This window comes from Solea solea, chromosome 13 (genome assembly GCF_958295425.1).
Source record: "Solea solea chromosome 13, fSolSol10.1, whole genome shotgun sequence".
Classification (NCBI taxonomy): Eukaryota; Metazoa; Chordata; class Actinopteri; order Pleuronectiformes; family Soleidae; genus Solea; species Solea solea.
In genome coordinates, this window is record NC_081146.1 from 1,000,879 (window position 1) to 1,019,875 (window position 18,997).

Below are 18,997 nucleotides of genomic sequence, written 5' to 3' on the forward strand. Positions count from 1 at the left end.
ATGTGCAAATATAGTCATGAAATAGTAAAATAGCAAAACAAGTTATAATGATAGTTTTCTCATCTTCAGTTTGTGTGTCGTCAGGTTCCAGCTGAATAAAGATCTAATCTAATGTATAAAATGTCATAGTGTTCACCTGCTTTCTGAAACGAGCCCCAGTTAATCCACCAAAACAAACTAGGACTCGTGTTCAGTGCAGTTCCACCGTTCACCACAGGGTGGCACAGTTTCACCATGATGAGGAAAATGCAGGTTCTTTTTCATAGGAAAGTGAAAATTATTGACAAAGGAAAATATACATGTAAGTGTGTGTGTGAAATCATAAAGTACTAACACAAATTGTGTATTTTATACAACTTAAATTTTGTTGTGAAAAGTGAATTTTGACCCTGGATTAATGGGAAAGTACACAGTAAAAGTACTTCATACTACCTGTGCATAAAGTACAAGATGAACCAAGTACTATAAAACTGAAACCAAACAGTACAATTACAAATTGTGTATTTTATACCACGTCCACAGACTAATGGTCAGTTTTTGTTGTGAAAAGTTAAATGTGACTAAAAATACATCTTACAGTATTACTATGATGTCATAATCAGTTATGCAGTAAAAATAAACCCTCTGAAAACATGCTGTACTGGTCTCATAATTCTTCTGAGCTCACGTTTCAACAGCTTTTTGCTGCAGCGTGTCTGTAAAAGTCGTCCAGTTCTATGGTAAAACCCCGGAGACATGACCTCACAACAGAGGTCACAACAGAAGCTACCGGCACATTTAAAGTTGACCAGTTTGTATATGGACACTTCTCACGAGAGGCAGCTGTGGTCCAATCAGCGCAGATTTTCTTCCTTAAATAAATAACAAATAAATAAATAAATACATTTACTGAAAGCGTCCAAACCAAACTGTCCTATTTCCAGTTTTCAAAATAAAAAGTCTTATCAAAAGCCAACACAAAGAACTGAAAAGAAAGAAAACATGTTGAGGAACAAAATTACAAATTGAAACAGTTGGGAAAGAACATTTTAATTAAAAGTCATTTACAAAAGGAATATTCCACGTTTGTAAAACATGTTTACATCACTCACACACAGCATCACTGACTGAAGGAGAAAAACAAACATCAACACGTCTACGTCACACATTCACGTCTTTATCTCACTTTATCTCCCACACCAAAGCCCACTGGAGCTGCTGGTCCTCTGCTGCCTCGTGTGGTCACTTTGTGTCACTGAAGTAAGTCTGAATAAAATATTTTAAAAGCCGAATTTGACAAAATAAGACATTTGAACTTAGTGATGGAGGCAGCAGTGGATCAACAACTGCTGTGTGTGTGATTGGACTTTGGTGTGAGAGAATGAGTGCTTTACAAACGTCTGTTTTTGACTATTTCACAGTTAACACACGACTCGAGTCGACACAACGTTTAAAAACATGTTTGGACGCATAGATCTGAAAAAAAACAAACTTTTAATCACAAGGGAAAAAAACAGAAGAAAGAAAAGAGTTCAGGATTAAAACATTTACTCACGACTGACTGACACAAAACTCTGATTGTTCACTGGCTCCGCCCCCAACAGTCGCAGGAAAAAAAATCAGATTTTATAATCTTTTCTTTTTTTAATAAAACTACATTCATCTGGCGTTGTCATGACAACACGCGAGAGGTAGCAACGACCGTCGCCAGTGAAAGTCCGAACTCTGAGTTTTTATTCGTAACATTAACTTTTAAAATCTGAAGTATTTAGAAAAAGTAGAATTTTTGTGGAATCAACGTGTTTATGTAGAAACTGTCTGTGTGCCACTGCAACACACACTCATTATAAAATCTGAATACGTCCAAACAGAAGTACAAAACTTCAACTGTGATTGTTTAAAAAACTTAGTATTTATCAAAACTTTGATTTAGGTGAGAAAAGCCTCGTGTCATGTGAACCACATCTTTATGTTAAAGTGTTAAAGTGTGACCACACAGTGGGCAGGGTTCTGATTGTTTTTCCATTCATGTGTATGTGGAAATGATTCACAGTTCTTTGCAATTTTTGTTGCCATGGTTACTGGAAACACTACGACAAGTCGTAGCACACCGTTCCCGATCAAAGCGCGCTGTGATGTAGGTTGTGTGGGTTTTTTTTTCCAGATCACATCTAAATCAACTTCTCATCTATTTTCTATCTGAGCTTTTAAAAAAACACATGAGGGCCGTTGTCAGGGAAACGAGCAGAAACAGTCAATTTAAAGTTGTACGAGGAGAACGTCTGCAATGAAACGCCAAAGCTCGCGATTTGAGTGCGAATGTCGCACAGAGTGTGTGAAGAAGAACAAACACGAAGTCCACGTTCAGGGTTTTTTGACTTTCTTACAGTTTCATTTGTCCAAATATGTCAAAACATCGCTTTCCGACGCAGATTTTATGAAATCATTTCACACATTTTTAAGACATGGAAAGTTGCGTGTGGTTTTTTTTTTTACGATAAAATGTGATCATGAGTCAGAAGAATAAAAAAATAGAATCTTTTTAAAAATCGGATTTTCTGTCACGCTCGTGTTTTGGTTCCCTATCGACGGTGATCATGTGACTCGTGATGATGTCATCGTATCTCGTCCTCTGATCCAGGAGAGAGAGACCTGAGAGAATCATTTTCCTGAGAGGACTGTGTGTGTGTGTGTGTGTGTCGCCCTCTAGTGGTGTTGAGGCGGTGTGGCGTCTCCGTACGAGACGGCGCGCTGCGGTCGCTCGTACATGTCGCTCAGCGTCCGGAACTTCGGGCCCCATCGCGATAATCTGTCGTAAACAAACTCTGCGACGTCTTCTATGCCGACGCGTCCACGAGAAACGTCCGACCCCAGCGAGCTGAGACTTCCCGCCGCCGACCCCTGACCCTCCACGTTCCACACGTGGCAGGTGTCGGGCGGCGACGCCTCGCCGTCGCGGTCGGCGTCCCAGACGATTCGCTCCACGTAGCTCTTAAAGTCGCCGTGTGAATGCGTGCCTGCGTGACGCCTGCAGGTGGCGTCGTTGCTGCTGTGTGGCTGACAGGGGCGGTGCGTGCTGAGGTAGGCGGCGCCAGAGCTGCAGGAGGAGCCGCACGCGTGAACTTCCTCCTGAGAGCCGGGCGCTGTGGTGCAGGACGACAACTGTGACACACTGGAACACAGGGGGCGCTGCAGCTCTGTGATGTCATAACCCTTCTGGAGGGAAAAGGAGGGGGCGGTCACTTTATTAGGTACAGCTGTTTGTAAACGTCAACATTAAACATCTTCAGGCTGATCCACACGTATGTCCGGATTTGAACGCGTGTTTAAAGATCCACAAATAAATTAAAAAACATTTGTAACTTGTATATTGATTTTTACAAATATAAATGTGTATTTGTAAATAATACGACATTTGTAAAACTGACAATTGCATTTGTGGATCAACAGCTCACACATTCATCATCTCTTTCCACATATTTGTCTCAGTAATGCCTCCCTTCACCAGCAGGTGGCAGTGTTTTACAAGTACAATCTAGCTAAAGTGACAATGCACTCCATGACATGGATGTATTATAAGAACTGGATAGAGCTCCGCCCCCTCTGCCTTGAAGACATTTTGTCATGGTGGCCACTCGTGGTACTGCAACAACAAATACAAAAAGAATTTTCCCATTGAGCACAAGAGTAAAAGAGCCGCGTTTAAAGGTGTCCACAGGACACGTGGAGACAAGGACACAGTCATGTATAGATCTTTATATTCTATATTTTTAATTCATGGAGTTTCACATTTAAAACCTTCCTAAAGGCCATAAAAAGCCCAGAAAACTCTTATTTCCCAGAGTGACGTCACAGGTGTGTACGAGCACAGCAAAGCGCGGTCATGTGACGTCACAGGTGTGTACGAGCACAGCAAAGCGCGGTCATGTGACGTCACAGGTGTGTACGAGCACAGCAAAGCGCGGTCATGTGACGTCTCGGGAACGGCTACAGTCAGAGAACCGTTTGAAAACTTTATGAGAAATGTGAATAAATGAAGGCAATGATGGGTTGTCTTTGACATTTTTTAAAATTATTGTGACAAAACAGGTTTTAGTTATTTATTCGTCGCTCATTAGCATTTATTTTCAAACTTATTATCGATGTATTAACGAGCTGCCAGTCATTTTCAGAGCAGTGGTGAAATTGACGTCTATATCAGTCAACGAGCTGCTGTGTGGAGTTATACTGACACGGGGCAGATGATGGTGTGATGACCTCAGACCTGTGCTCACATCACCACTGATTCCCGGGGATCCTGCTTGTCTTATCGTCACTTTCTTTTCATAAAGTTACTGATGAATGTGATGAACACATGAATTAGAGTGAAAGAATCTGGAGTTATAAAATTCATATTCATGAAATCCGCTTGTACTCCCATCATGCCTTTAGCGGTTTATGGACGCGCCGAAAGGGGCGGGGCTCTATCCAGTTCTTATAATACATCCATGTCATGGAGTGCATTGTCACTTTAGCTAGATTGTACTTGTAAAACACTGCCACCTGCTGGTGAAGGGAGGCATTACTGAGACAAATATGTGGAAAGAGATGATGAATGTGTGAGCTGTTGATCCACAAATGCAATTTTCAGTTTTACAAATGTCGTATTATTTACAAATACACATCTATATTTGTAAAAATCAATATACAAGTTACAAATGTTTTTTTAATTTATTTGTGGATCTTTAAACGCGTTCAAATCCAGACGTACGTGTGGATCAGCCTCTGCACATATACAGATATTATTAGAACTCATTTAACCTCATACTTCAGTTTGAGAATAAAATGTTAAATAAAGGGAGAGAGGCTCCGCCCACATGACTGATGCCTAAAGCAACAAACGCGAGAGAAAGTTCACTTCCTGTCTGCACTGTGAAGACCACACCCACCCTCTCACCTGGTCTAGTTCTCCTCCTCTCACCCTCTCACCTGGTCTTGTTCTCCTCCTCTCACCCTCTCACCTGGTCTAGTTCTCCTCCTCTCACCCTCTCACCTGGTCTAGTTCTCCTCCTCTCACCCTCTCACCTGGTCTAGTTCTCCTCCTCTCACCCTCTCACCTGGTCTTGTTCTCCTCCTCTCACCCTCTCACCTGGTCTTGTTCTCCTCCTCTCACCCTCACACCCTCTCACCTGGTCTTGTTCTCCTCCTCTCACCTTCTCACCTGGTCTAGTTCTCCTCCTCTAACCCTCTCACCTGGTCTTGTTCTCACCCTCTCACCCTCTCACCCTCTCACCGGGTCTTGTTCTCCTCCTCTCACCTTCTCACCTGGTCTAGTTCTCCTCCTCTCACCCTCTCACCCTCTCACCTGGTCTAGTTCTCCTCCTCTCACCCTCTCACCCTCTCACCCTCTCACCTGGTCTTGTTCTCCTCCTCCCTCCTCGTTGTAGTTCAGGATGTTCTCTCTCACATCCTCCCAGCTCTGATTCTCTGCAGGAAGCTGATAAACTCCTTGTTTCTGGAACTTGTTACGACTTCCTGTCTGGTTCCATACGGTCACTGCCACCAGCACCGCTGCACACAAACACATCTTCACCTTAAAATGTAGCATTTACGTTGTGGGGACTTGATTGTTGTCCCTTGTCCCCACAAGGAAGACAAGTCCCCATAATGTGACTGTGTAAACAGGTTTAGGTCCCCACAACATTAGTATTACCTGGACACACACACACACACACACACAGACAGACACACAAGTGTGTGTATTATTTACAGGAAGTGCAGGTTTTGTCGATGTTGTTGTGATGTTTGTAAAAATCAAACGTTGTGGTCGTTTCTCACCAAAGAAGACGAGCAGACACATGCTGATGGCCAGGATGGAGCTGGGACTCAGAGCAGCCACACGGTGACCTTTGACCTGCCCCAGCTCGCAGCGCTGACCTCTGAACCCGTCCTGGCATCGGCAGTGGTAGTTGTCGGGCGACAGCGCCTGGCAAACGCCGCCGTTACGACAGGAAGTGAGTCCACACGGCGAGGGTCCGCACCGCTGCTGACCCGACTCATCGGTCACGGTCACCTGACCCGCGGGACACCTGGACATGACGGCATGACTCAGCAAAGTTAGCAATGACTCGTGACCACGTGTGCTGCTGCGTGTGGGCGTGGCTTCACCTGCACTGGTGCTTCCGCCACAGGTCGACGCAGCGCAGCAGCGGATGGACGCACGGATCGCCTCTGCAGGCATCGCTGACGCAGCCGGACGAGACGCCACCGCGCTCCTGCACCGCCACTAGCTCCTGACTCCGCCCATCCAGAGGGAGAACCTGACCGTTAAAACGAACGTCCTTCAGGCAGCCTGCACACAAGAACCAGAACCCTGATCCTGGATCTGACAGTAGCGACAACAAACGTTCAGTAGCCACCAGGGGGCGACTCTGCTGGCTGTGCTGTACCACACCAAACCTGCTGCCTCGTGTGGTCACTTTGTGTCACTGAAGTAAGTCTACATTAAATATTTAGAAAGCCAAATTTTACAAAATAAGACATTTGAACTTAGTGATGGAGGCAGCAGTGGATCAACAACTCCTGTGCGTGTGTGATGTTAAAATCACTGATTTTCTCTATGAGGTTTGGTGTGATAGAGTGTGTGTGTGTGTGTGTGTGTGTGTGTGAGAGAGTGAGTGCTTTACAAACTTCAGTTTCTGTCTCACAGTGAGACAAAGACGTGATCATGTTTTCACTTAAAGTGAGCCTCTGTGTCTCTGTGAACTCTCCCTCCCTCTGTGAAGTCCAGATCTCACCCTGAAACTCTTCACTCTCGTCTCTGGTGTTTGGACCGTTGCCGACTGTCACACTCGCCGGGTCGACCGCGATCTCCTGCCGACTCCCCAGCCGGGCCTGGACCTCCCGCGACCCTCCGCCTCGCTCCAGCCTTAGCGTAAACAGGTTGCCGTGACGACTGAGGCTGACCAGGACCCACTGTCCGATGTCTATCCGCTGACCGGGGAGTCTCAGGGTGCGGGCACCGTCGCCGAGGTTGGCACGGACCGAGAGGAGACCGTCCAAGATCTGAGAGACACAAAAATGTCAAAACACATTTAGAGGTAGACGAGTGGCGATGGGCGGAGCTTGGACTCACCTCCAGGACGATGTACTTGTTGGTGTCCCGGGACGTGATGGAGAGCAGGGACCCTGACGTGGATCTGGTTCTGAGGAGCAGCTGCACGTCTGTGCGTCTGGAGCTGCTGCCTCCTCTGAGCTGGTAACGGACCACGCCGCCAGAGTCGAAGGAGAACTCAGGGACGACTGTGGGGGGAGGGGCATATGAACACATCCAGCTCTTAAACATCTCAACATGACACATGTTCCCTAGTTTGTGTCCTTCCTTCCTTCCCTCTCTCTCTCTCTGTATTCTCATCTTGCAGGTTGCAGGATCCAGATCCAGTTTTCGAGGCTATCCATATCATACATATCATCACCATTATTATTGTGCTATAATTAAAAGTCGATATCATTAACTGTATAAACTTGTAACTTGATACAGTTGTTGTGTATCTGCTCCTGGTCTCTCTCTCTCTTCTGTCTCTACCTCATCTCCCTCTTGTCCTTTCTCTCCCCCCTTTCTGTCCCTCTCCTCTCCTCTGTCCCCCATTTTCCTTTCACCCCAATCGGTCGAGGCAGATGCTGCACATGTGTGAGTCTGGTTCTGTCAGAGATTTCTTCTTCTGTTAAGAGGGAGTGTTTTCTCTCCACTGATGCCTAGTGTTTGCTCATTGTGTGAAGTTGTGTTTCTCTGCTCTCCTTGATGTTGTCTATGTACAGACCTGAGATCATGTATGTTAGGATTTAGCGCTATACAAATAAAATTGAATTGAATTGAATTGAAATGAAATGACACACAGAACATCTGCTGGACTCAGAGACAAACAGACATCTCACCTCTATCACACTTGTGTCCCTCGTGTCCCGGGTGACACTTGCAGCTGAAGGAGCCCCACTCAGCGTCACAGGAGGCGTGGACACCACAGGAAGGACTTGCCGCCGTCAAACACACGGCGTCTGTGAACCTGCAGCCTGCAGCGCTGTCCACACTCTCACCTGGAGACGCCAGGTCCAACACCTGAGGGACAGAAATCATTAAATCTACTTTGTCATTTTCCAGCTTCTGGAATTTGAATATTTTCAACTTTCTGACATTTTTCAGCTTCTTAAATGTGAATATTTTCTACTTTCTGTCATTTTTCAGCTTCTTAAATGTGAACATTTTCTACTTTCTGTCATTTTTCAGCTTCTTAAATGTGAATATTTTCTACTTTCTGTCATTTTTCAGCTTCTTAAATGTGAATATTTTCTACTTTCTGTCATTTTTTAGCTTCTCAAATGTGAACATTTTCTACTTTCTGTCATTTTTCAGCTTCTTAAATGTGAATATTTTCTACTTTCTGTCATTTTTCAGCTTCTTAAATGTGAACATTTTCTACTTTCTGTCATTTTTCAGCTTCTTAAATGTGAACATTTTCTACTTTCTGTCATTTTTTAGCTTCTTAAATGTGAATATTTTCTACTTTCTGACATTTTTTTGCTTCTTAAATGTGAATATTTTCTACTTTCTGTCATTTTTCAGCTTCTTAAATGTGAACATTTTCTACTTTCTGACATTTTTCAGCTTCTCAAATGTGAACATTTTCTGCTTTCTGACATTTTTTAGCTTCTTAAATGTGAATATTTTCTACTTTCTGACATTTTTCAGCTTAAGTGTGAACATTTTCTACTTTCTGTCATTTTTCAGTTTCTCAAATGTGAACATTTTCTACTTTCTGACATTTTTTACCTTCTTAAATGTGAATATTTTCCACTTTCTGACATTTTCCAGCTTCTTAAATGTGAACGTTTTCTACTTTCTGACATTTTTTAGCTTCTCAAATGTGAACATTTTCTGCTTTCTGACATTTTTTAGCTTCTTAAATGTGAATATTTTCTACTTTCTGACATTTTTCAGCTTAAGTGTGAACATTTTCTACTTTCTGTCATTTTTCAGTTTCTCAAATGTGAACATTTTCTGCTTTCTGACATTTTTCAGCTTCTTAAATGTGAACGTTTTCTACTTTATTTCATTTGTCAACATCTTAAATGTGAACATTTTCTACTTTCTGACATTTTTCAGCTTCTCAAAAGTGAAACTTTTCTACGTTCTGACATTTTTCAGCTTCTTAAACGTGAACATTTTCTACTTTCTGACATTTTTCCGCTTCTTAAATGTGAATATTTTCTACTTTCTGTCATTTTTTTTGCTTCTCATATGTGAACATTTTCTACTTTCTGACATTTTTCAGCTACTCAAATGTGAATATTTTGTACTTTCTGACATTTTTCAGCTACTTAAATGTGAATATTTTGTACTTTCTGACTTTTTTCAGCTTCTTAAATGTGAATATTTTCTACTTTCTGTAATTTTTTAGCTTCTCAAATGTGAACATTTTCAACTTTCTGTCATTTTTTAGCTTCTCAAATGTGAAAATGTTCTACTTTGTATCATTTTTCAGCTTCTCAAATGTGAAAATGTTCTACTTCTCAAATTTTTCAGCTTCTTAAATGTGAATATTTGCTACTTTCTGTCACTTTTTCAACCTCCTAAATGTGAATATTTTCTACTTTCTGTCATTTTTCAGCTTCTTAAATGTGAACATTTTCTACTTTCTGTCATTTTTCAGCTTCTTAAATGTGAAACTTTTCTACGTTCTGACATTTTTCAGCTTCTTAAACGTGAACATTTTCTACTTTCTGACATTTTTCCGCTTCTTAAATGTGAATATTTTCTACTTTCTGTCATTTTTTTTGCTTCTCATATGTGAACATTTTCTACTTTCTGACATTTTTCAGCTACTCAAATGTGAATATTTTGTACTTTCTGACATTTTTCAGCTACTTAAATGTGAATATTTTGTACTTTCTGACTTTTTTCAGCTTCTTAAATGTGAATATTTTCTACTTTCTGTAATTTTTTAGCTTCTCAAATGTGAACATTTTCAACTTTCTGTCATTTTTTAGCTTCTCAAATGTGAAAATGTTCTACTTTGTATCATTTTTCAGCTTCTCAAATGTGAAAATGTTCTACTTCTCAAATTTTTCAGCTTCTTAAATGTGAATATTTGCTACTTTCTGTCACTTTTTCAACCTCCTAAATGTGAATATTTTCTACTTTCTGTCATTTTTCAGCTTCTTAAATGTGAACATTTTCTACTTTCTGTCATTTTTCAGCTTCTTAAATGTGAACATTTTCTACTTTCTGTCATTTTTTAGCTTCTTAAATGTGAATATTTTCTACTTTCTGACATTTTTTTGCTTCTTAAATGTGAATATTTTCTACTTTCTGTCATTTTTCAGCTTCTTAAATGTGAACATTTTCTACTTTCTGACATTTTTCAGCTTCTCAAATGTGAACATTTTCTGCTTTCTGACATTTTTTAGCTTCTTAAATGTGAATATTTTCTACTTTCTGACATTTTTCAGCTTAAGTGTGAACATTTTCTACTTTCTGTCATTTTTCAGTTTCTCAAATGTGAACATTTTCTACTTTCTGACATTTTTTACCTTCTTAAATGTGAATATTTTCCACTTTCTGACATTTTCCAGCTTCTTAAATGTGAACGTTTTCTACTTTCTGACATTTTTTAGCTTCTCAAATGTGAACATTTTCTGCTTTCTGACATTTTTTAGCTTCTTAAATGTGAATATTTTCTACTTTCTGACATTTTTCAGCTTAAGTGTGAACATTTTCTACTTTCTGTCATTTTTCAGTTTCTCAAATGTGAACATTTTCTGCTTTCTGACATTTTTCAGCTTCTTAAATGTGAACGTTTTCTACTTTATTTCATTTGTCAACATCTTAAATGTGAACATTTTCTACTTTCTGACATTTTTCAGCTTCTCAAAAGTGAAACTTTTCTACGTTCTGACATTTTTCAGCTTCTTAAACGTGAACATTTTCTACTTTCTGACATTTTTCCGCTTCTTAAATGTGAATATTTTCTACTTTCTGTCATTTTTTTTGCTTCTCATATGTGAACATTTTCTACTTTCTGACATTTTTCAGCTACTCAAATGTGAATATTTTGTACTTTCTGACATTTTTCAGCTACTTAAATGTGAATATTTTGTACTTTCTGACTTTTTTCAGCTTCTTAAATGTGAATATTTTCTACTTTCTGTAATTTTTTAGCTTCTCAAATGTGAACATTTTCAACTTTCTGTCATTTTTTAGCTTCTCAAATGTGAAAATGTTCTACTTTGTATCATTTTTCAGCTTCTCAAATGTGAAAATGTTCTACTTCTCAAATTTTTCAGCTTCTTAAATGTGAATATTTGCTACTTTCTGTCACTTTTTCAACCTCCTAAATGTGAATATTTTCTACTTTCTGTCATTTTTCAGCTTCTTATATGTGAATATTTTCTACTTTCTGTCATTTTCCAGCTTCTCAAATGTGAATATTTTCTACTTTCTGTCATTTTCCAGCTTCTCAAATGTGAAAATGTTCTACTTTCTGACATTTTTTAACTTCTCAAATTTCTTTCAAAAAGGTTTAGTTTCACTTTCACAAAATGTCCACAAATACAAGAACACACACTGTTTGACATTACCTGACTGTCCACCACCAGGTGGCGTATGCAGCCGCTGAAACTGTGGTAATGTCTTTGAGGAGATGTGTCCTTGACTCCGCCCAGTTGCAGAGGCTGGAACACGTTGAGAAACCTGATGTTTTTGAACATAAAGAAGAGTTTTCATGTGGATAAAAGACATAGAGACTGTATTTGTTTCTGCTCCACTCTGCTCAGGACTGGGTTTATTGGATGGAACATGTTTGACTCCACTGTTCAGTCACTTTGACCTCTGACCTCTGGCTCCCCGGCGTCTCTCCTACAGCTCTGCACACGGACTCGTCCATGTCTTGAGCGTCGGCCTCCATCAGCCCCGCCCCCCCACACTGGTCCAGGATCAGCTGGACGGCCTGAACATACACACACACACACACACACACAGAGTTAGTACTAACTTGGTGTCGAGGCATAAGTGAACTAAGGGGCTGACTGGGGCCCCTGGTGATCCTAATTGTATGTGTGGAGGCATGTACAACCTGATAATGTAATAAATGCCTGATAATGTAATAACCCCGATAGTGTAATAAAGTGCATTTCCCAATAATTTAATACACTTTTTACCAATAATGTAATAAAGTATTACATTAACAGGAAGTTATTACATTATCAGGTTAGCCTTCATTTCGCAGGTCCTGATAATGTAATAATTCCCCAATATTGTAATAATTTAACAGCAGACCAGCCGTTATACTGTGTAAGCAACGCAAGCTCGAGAGCTCTAGCGCCATCAACAGGACAAAGTTGGACATGCATGTATGTACAATAACTTTTGACTTGTTCATCCGTTTTTCACAAACGATGTATCACTGGAATCCTTGGGCCAAGCCGAGTTTAACGCATCCTTAATGTTTTTTTCGGCCATATTGGATTTTCCATAACCTTTCAAAGGCTTCTCTTTTCACACATATAGTGTAATCTCCTCAAAACATCGTTCAGATGATCTTCAGACCATGCCACACGAATGCATTCAACATGTTGAAATTCAAAGGCACTTGGCCGTGGCAGCCAATCAAACATGACGTTGAGGTCACCAAACAGGAAGTAAGCCAATTTCTCTGCAAGCCTTTAACATATTTAACCACACTTGGTACAATAAGTAAGGCCTGGCCCAAGGGTTCCACTGATACATCGTTTGTGAAAAACGGATGAACAAGTCAAAAGTTAACTTTGTCCTGTTGGTGGCGCTAGAGCTCTCGAGCTTGCGTTGCTTACACAGTATCACCACTTGAACCCAAGTAACGGGTGGTCTGCTGTTAAATTATTACAATATTGGGGAATTATTACATTATCAGGACCTGTGAAATGAAGGCTAACCTGATAATGTAATAACCTCCCGTTAATGTAATACTTTATTACATTATTGGTAAAAAGTGTATTACATTATTGGGAAATGCACTTTATTACATTATCGGGAAGTTATTACATTATCAGGTTTCATTAAATTTTCAATAGACTCAAGTGCACATTTTTATTACATTATCGGGGTTATTACATTATCAGGGATTTATTACATTATCAGGTTCTACAAGGCATTAATGCTTTGGTCGGCCCTGCAAAAATGATGTTATGTTTTATTCTAATTTCAGAAATCAGGAAGTGCTCGTTGGACCTGGAGGACATTATATATATGTAAGGTATAAAAATGTCCTCTTTACCTTGCCATCACTGATGATGTCCAGTCGATGCCAGTGGCGGTCAGTGACGGTGGATTTGTGCGGCAGCTGCAGAGTCAGCGTTCCTGATCCGTGGTTCACGCTCAGAGTGGGAACGCCGTCTCTCAGCTCTGCACGGACACAACAAACGTTTGTCATATGACTGAGTGAGACAATGAACTCATGAGGGATTTCACTTCAGCAGAAAACTCACCTACAGCAATGAAGTCCTCCTGCACCTCAGAGTGGGCGGGGCCGAGTGGCCCGTTGTAGAGGAGCAGCCCGTTGTCCGACTCAGTCAGAAACTCCAGGGAGATGTGGCTCTGGAAGCAAGTCATGATGGGAGGGAACCAGGCGTATCCTCGGCCACCGAAGCTGTGCTTGGTCTGCTGACACTGAGGACCGTCCAACATGGGAGGACACTGACACCTGAGGGACACCACGTTCAGTGTGGATGTAGAGAACAGCTCATTATTTGGCAGTCAATCTCTAAATGATGTATAGAACAGCTCATTATTTGGCAGTCAATCTCTGGGTGAATAGAACCGCTCACTATTTTGCAATCAGTCTGTTGGTGAGGTAAAGAAAAACTCATTATTTGGCAGTCAGTCTCTCAATGATGTAAAGAACAGCTCATTATTTGGCAGTCAGTCTCTTGGCGATGTAAAGAACAGCTCATTATTTGGCAGTCAATCTCTCGATGTAGAGAACAGCTCACTATTTTGCAATCAGTCTGTTGATGACGTAAAGAACAGCACATTATTTGGCAGTCAATCTCTCGATGTATAGAACAGCTCACTATTTTGCAATCAGTCTGTTGATGAGGTAAAGAATAACTCATTATTTGGCAGTCCATCTCTCGATGTAAAGAGCAGCTCACTATTTTGCAGTCTGTCGATGATGTAAAGAACAGCTCATTATTTGGCAGTCAGTCTCTCAATGATGTAAAGAAGAGCTCATTATTTGACAGTCAGTTTCTCAATGATGTAAAGAACAGCTCATTATTTGGCAGTCAGTCTCTCGATGTATAGAACAGCTCACTATTTTGCAATTAGTCTGTTGATGAGGTAAAGAATAACTCATTATTTGGCAGTCAGTCTCTCAATGATGTAAAGAACAGCTCATTATTTTGCAATCAGGCTGTTGATGATGTAAAGAACAGCTCATTATTTGGCAGTCAGTCTCTCAATGATGTAAAGAACAGCTCATTATTTGGCAGTCAACCTCTCGATGTATAGAACAGCTCACTATTTTCCAATCAATCTCTCAATGATGTAAGAAGAGCTCATTATTTGGCAGTCAGTCTCTCAATGATGGAAAAAATAGCTCATTATTTGGCAGTCAGTCTATTATTCTGAGCGTTCTCTGGATGCACCTGAATCCCAGTGGTCCGTCCTGGCAGGTTCCACCATTGAAGCAGGGGTTGCTGGGATATGTGGAGCACGGCAGGTGGACGAGATCTCGACCCCTGCAGCCACACAGAGCTCTTGTTGAGGTCGTCAGCGACACCAGCGAGGTGTCCCCGGTGCTGAGGGCCACCGGGGCCCGGCTGAACGAAACCTCAGTGCTGCAGCCTCCAGAATGACTGCAGTCAGTGCGTGGGCAGTCGTCCACGCCCACCTGAGAGATGGACACGCCTACTGTGGCCTCCAGCTGGAGGGGATGAGAAGTGCAATCACATTCTTCACAAAACTATTGAAATAAATCAATAAACAGGATGTTAATAATTAATGATAACATGTTTTTGGGTCAGCACTGTCAGCCTCTGACATCACTGAGCTCAGCTCAACAGCTGCTCTCAGGCTTTTAATCGACCTGAAATACAGTCTGTGTGTGTGTGTGTGTGTGAGAAGACACATCCACATTAACCTCTCGTGGTGTGTTTTCATGTTAAATACTGTAAATGTGATGTTTATATCAGAACATTGTAAACTCTCTGACTTCTGATTTTTTAAAGTTTTTGTTTCATTTTTCGATGGATCAGATTATGGAGCTGGAGAAAAGATAATATTCACACCAAAGTCCACAGAGAAAATCAGTGATTTTAACATCACACACACAGGAGTTGTTGATCCACTGCTGCCTCCATCACTAAGTTCAAATATCTTCAGCATTTTCGGCATTTGAAATCCATCATTCAACATTATGCAAGTGACACAAAGTGACCACACGAGGCAGTAGTAGACCAGCAGCTCCAGTGTCCCCGCAAACTAAAATCACTGACTTTCTCTATGGGGTTTAGTGGTTTACAACAGCAGTCCCCAACTTTTTTTGCGCCACGGACCGGTTTAATATCAGATATTTTCATGGACCAGCCTTTAATGTGTGGCAGATAAATACAACAAAATAAAATGATACGACCGGTATTTTCTAAATATAATAATAAACGTGAATCCACTGTTTATGCAACTTTATTAGCAGCGTCCTCGTAACATCGCGGCAACAATACTGCACACAGCGCACCCGTGACCAAAGGACAAATGTGAAGTCCCGTCTGTTCATTGCGCAGCAGCGGTAACGGAGGACCCAGACGCCAGGAGACGGGTGCTTCGTCAACAGCAGCAGCAGCAGCAGCAGCAGCAGCACCCGCTCACCCTGCTTCACACAGATAGGATGTTGCTGTTGTGGCGATCTCAGGGTTTTCTGTCATGACTTTAATCCACAACACCGGCAGAGTTATTGTCTCAAACATACTTTTAATGCCGCCGTCATTTTGCCATCTCCAGCAGTTGACCTTCTTCTTCGACCGTGACGTGTGGCCGAGTCAAGACAGAGTCATAGACAGATGTGGCGACAGATTTTTCTAAATAAAATATTGTTCAGAATCTGATAATAAATAGAACGGAAATAATGTAAGTTATGTATTCTTTCTCTGCAGCCCGGTACCAATTGACCAATGGACCGGTACCGGTCCGCGGCCCGGGGATTGGGGACCACTGGTTTACAATATTACATTATTCCAAATATTTTTATTTTATTCACCTTGTCTTTGTTTGCTGCCACGTAGCCGTGCAGCTTCTCCGTCCTGTAGTACGGTGAGCCGTGAGCGGAAAACCACACGTCCAGCTCCTTCTCCGCCTGACGGCCGGCGTCACCCACAGAGAAGATATGGACGTTTTCCGGCAGAGTCTGCAGCAGCTGAGCCAACACTCGAGCCAGCCGATGGAAGCGACTGTCATCTGCACCGTCACTGCTGAAGAACTCCTCCACTGTCAGGTCTGCAAGACCAGCGTGAACATGGTTATTACTGCCTCCATAAACCTTCACCACCATCGTAATCGTCATCATTATCATCATCATCATCTTCATCATCATTACAACCATCTTCACGGTCTTCATCATCATCACCATGGACTCACTGGACAGACGTAAGGACGCGGCGTCCTGCAGGACGTCCTGCTGCAGACCTGTGACATCCACCTGTGCAGTGGAGGTGATGTCGGGCCAGGTGTCGTCTGACACACGCACCTGCAGTTGGTACGTTCCAGGCGGCGTCCCCTCCTTGATAGTGAGCTGACCCGAGCTGTGGTTCAGACTGAAGAACCTGAGAGAGAAGTTTTTAATGACGATTTCTGTTAAAGTGCCTTGTAAAGTAAATGTACATCTTGTCTTTGTTGAGTGACACATTTCATTTTATTTTCTGTTACTGGGAGATCACATGTTGTTCTTCTTCTTATCTTGTTTGTTCTTCTTCTTTATTTCTACATGTGAATGTTGTGGAAACTAAACCTGATCCTCACTGTGAACAAATGACTACCTGTCAGCGTCTGTGATCAGGGCGGGCGGGCGGGCGACACCAACTATCTATGCTAATTCACCCTCTCTCTCTCTCTCTCTCTCTGTCTTTGTTCTTGTTGTCACTCTTCTTCACAGGCGTCTCGTTAGAGGAGAAGGCCCTGACAAAGCTTCACTGGGAATTTTCAACACTGCTGGTTATCAATAGTTATAGCTCACTTTCCTCCCTCCATCTTGATCCCTCACTGTCTCTTTGTTTCTCCCCCTTTGTGCTGTCTCTGTCTCTTTTTAAAATCTGTCACTTGTATTTTCTCTGAGCGTCTGCTGTGACACACAGGAGAACACATCTTCTCTGGAGGCTTGGATTATAATCTCTGTTTCTGTTCATGCAGCCTTTGACGTATTATTGATGGATATATAGGCTTTGTTGGTAGCACTTTGTAAAAAAAACTGCTTTTGCGCACCAGAGCCATGAAAGACATGGACATTGACATGGACATGGACATGGACATGGACTTGGACATGGACTTGGACGTGGACATGACTCCACGGCTTGTTTTTGGGGGTCAGGACAGGGAAAGGGAGGGGGGTGAGAAAACACTCATGTTCAGCTGCAAGAGTAAAAAACATTTCTACAAATAACTGGTAAAACCCCAAAAATCTTTGTCTGGACAGGAAAGAAGAGTTTGTGTCACATCACAGCACCTGCTGGGTTTGCCCTCCAGTTGGTAAACCTTCTGACTCCAGTCGTCCAGGTCAGGGGCCTGAACCTGACCCAGCACCGTGGTCGGGAGGATTCCTGAAATAAAGTCAAACTGAGTCAAATTCTCAATGTAGCTACATGACATTAGCAGCTAACATAGCTATATGACATTAGCAGCTAACATAGCTATATGACTTTAGCAGCTAATTCAGCTATAAGACTTTAGCAGCTAACTAAGCTATTTGAATAGGACTGGTTAACATACCGCCAAAACTGTAGACAATGAAGTGAGTGTGTCCTGGGGAGTGGGCGTGGTCGTTCCTGTCCCCGATGACGACCGTCAGCGTGCTGGTGGAGCTCATTGGAGGTGAACCACTGTCAATCATGAGAATCTGTAGGCGGTACTCTTTTTGTCGCTCGCGGTCAAAGGACCGCAGAGCCGTGACGGCGGCACTGCCGTTCCCGAAGTCGGTCAAGTTGAAATTGGTGGCGTCTGAGGTGAGCGTGAGCAGCCGTATGGAGAAGGGCCCGGCGTTGGTGGAGGTGTCGTGGTCAGTGGCGTGGAGGAGGAAGGAAGTTTGGTTCATTGGCACCGGCTGAGGCGCCGCCATGTTCTCCCAAACGAGAGGTTTATACGTGACCTCGAACTCCGGCCCGTTGTCGTTAACATCGAGCACAGTCACCGCCACAACAGCGGTTCCGGTCAGAGGCGGAGTCCCAGCATCTGTGGCGAGGACCATGATCCTGTGCTGTGAGATTTTCTCTCGGTCCAGTGAACCGGTCACAACCACCCACCCGGACTGGTCCACCAGGAACTGACTGTGGGGGTCAGACTCTTTGGAAATGCTGTAGGAAAAATGTCCATTTCGGCCAGAGTCCAGATCAGAAGCTGTGACCTGTGTGACAATTGTCCCCACGGGGACATCTTCAGACATGGCCGCTGACTCGTAGAACTGTGGGAAGAAGACAGGAGCGTGGTCATTTGAGTCCACCACCTGAACGATGCAGTAGGCCAGACTGAAGAAGTCAGCGTCCTCGGCCTTCAGGGTCAGATTGAAAGTCCTCTCATGTGGCTTCTCAAAGTCCACCTTCTTCTTTAGTTTAATCACGCCACGTCTGTTGACTCTGTCTGTCTCCACAAAGAACTTCCTGTCCTCGTCCCCTCCGACAACGCTGAAGGTCACCACGGCGTTCTCACCTTCATCTCCGTCTGTGGCAGAGACGACGACAACCTCGCTGTTCACCTCCAGGTCCTCCGTTACCTAAAAGACACACACACGTATGTGATGGTCACATG

At 42.6% G+C, this 18,997-nt stretch overlaps 1 protein-coding gene across 1 annotated transcript in view; it reads right to left on the reverse strand.

Annotated features, from left to right (window-relative positions):
• Positions 1-1,013: 1,013 nt before the first annotated feature.
• si:dkey-22o22.2 (neural-cadherin) overlaps positions 1,014-18,997 on the reverse strand; it is an 83,189-nt gene continuing 65,205 nt past the window's right edge. The window contains exons 19-34 of the mRNA XM_058648281.1: positions 17,966-18,962; positions 17,703-17,796; positions 16,622-16,806; positions 16,245-16,480; positions 14,638-14,915; positions 13,477-13,691; positions 13,266-13,393; positions 11,848-11,960; positions 11,593-11,704; positions 7,894-8,074; positions 7,094-7,260; positions 6,756-7,023; positions 6,127-6,310; positions 5,797-6,047; positions 5,372-5,529; positions 1,014-3,195 (exon numbers count right to left, since the gene is read on the reverse strand). Coding sequence (XP_058504264.1) covers positions 2,686-3,195; positions 5,372-5,529; positions 5,797-6,047; positions 6,127-6,310; positions 6,756-7,023; positions 7,094-7,260; positions 7,894-8,074; positions 11,593-11,704; positions 11,848-11,960; positions 13,266-13,393; positions 13,477-13,691; positions 14,638-14,915; positions 16,245-16,480; positions 16,622-16,806; positions 17,703-17,796; positions 17,966-18,962 — 4,077 coding nt within the window. The 3' untranslated portion in view covers positions 1,014-2,685. The remainder of the gene's footprint in view (positions 3,196-5,371; positions 5,530-5,796; positions 6,048-6,126; positions 6,311-6,755; positions 7,024-7,093; positions 7,261-7,893; positions 8,075-11,592; positions 11,705-11,847; positions 11,961-13,265; positions 13,394-13,476; positions 13,692-14,637; positions 14,916-16,244; positions 16,481-16,621; positions 16,807-17,702; positions 17,797-17,965; positions 18,963-18,997) is intronic.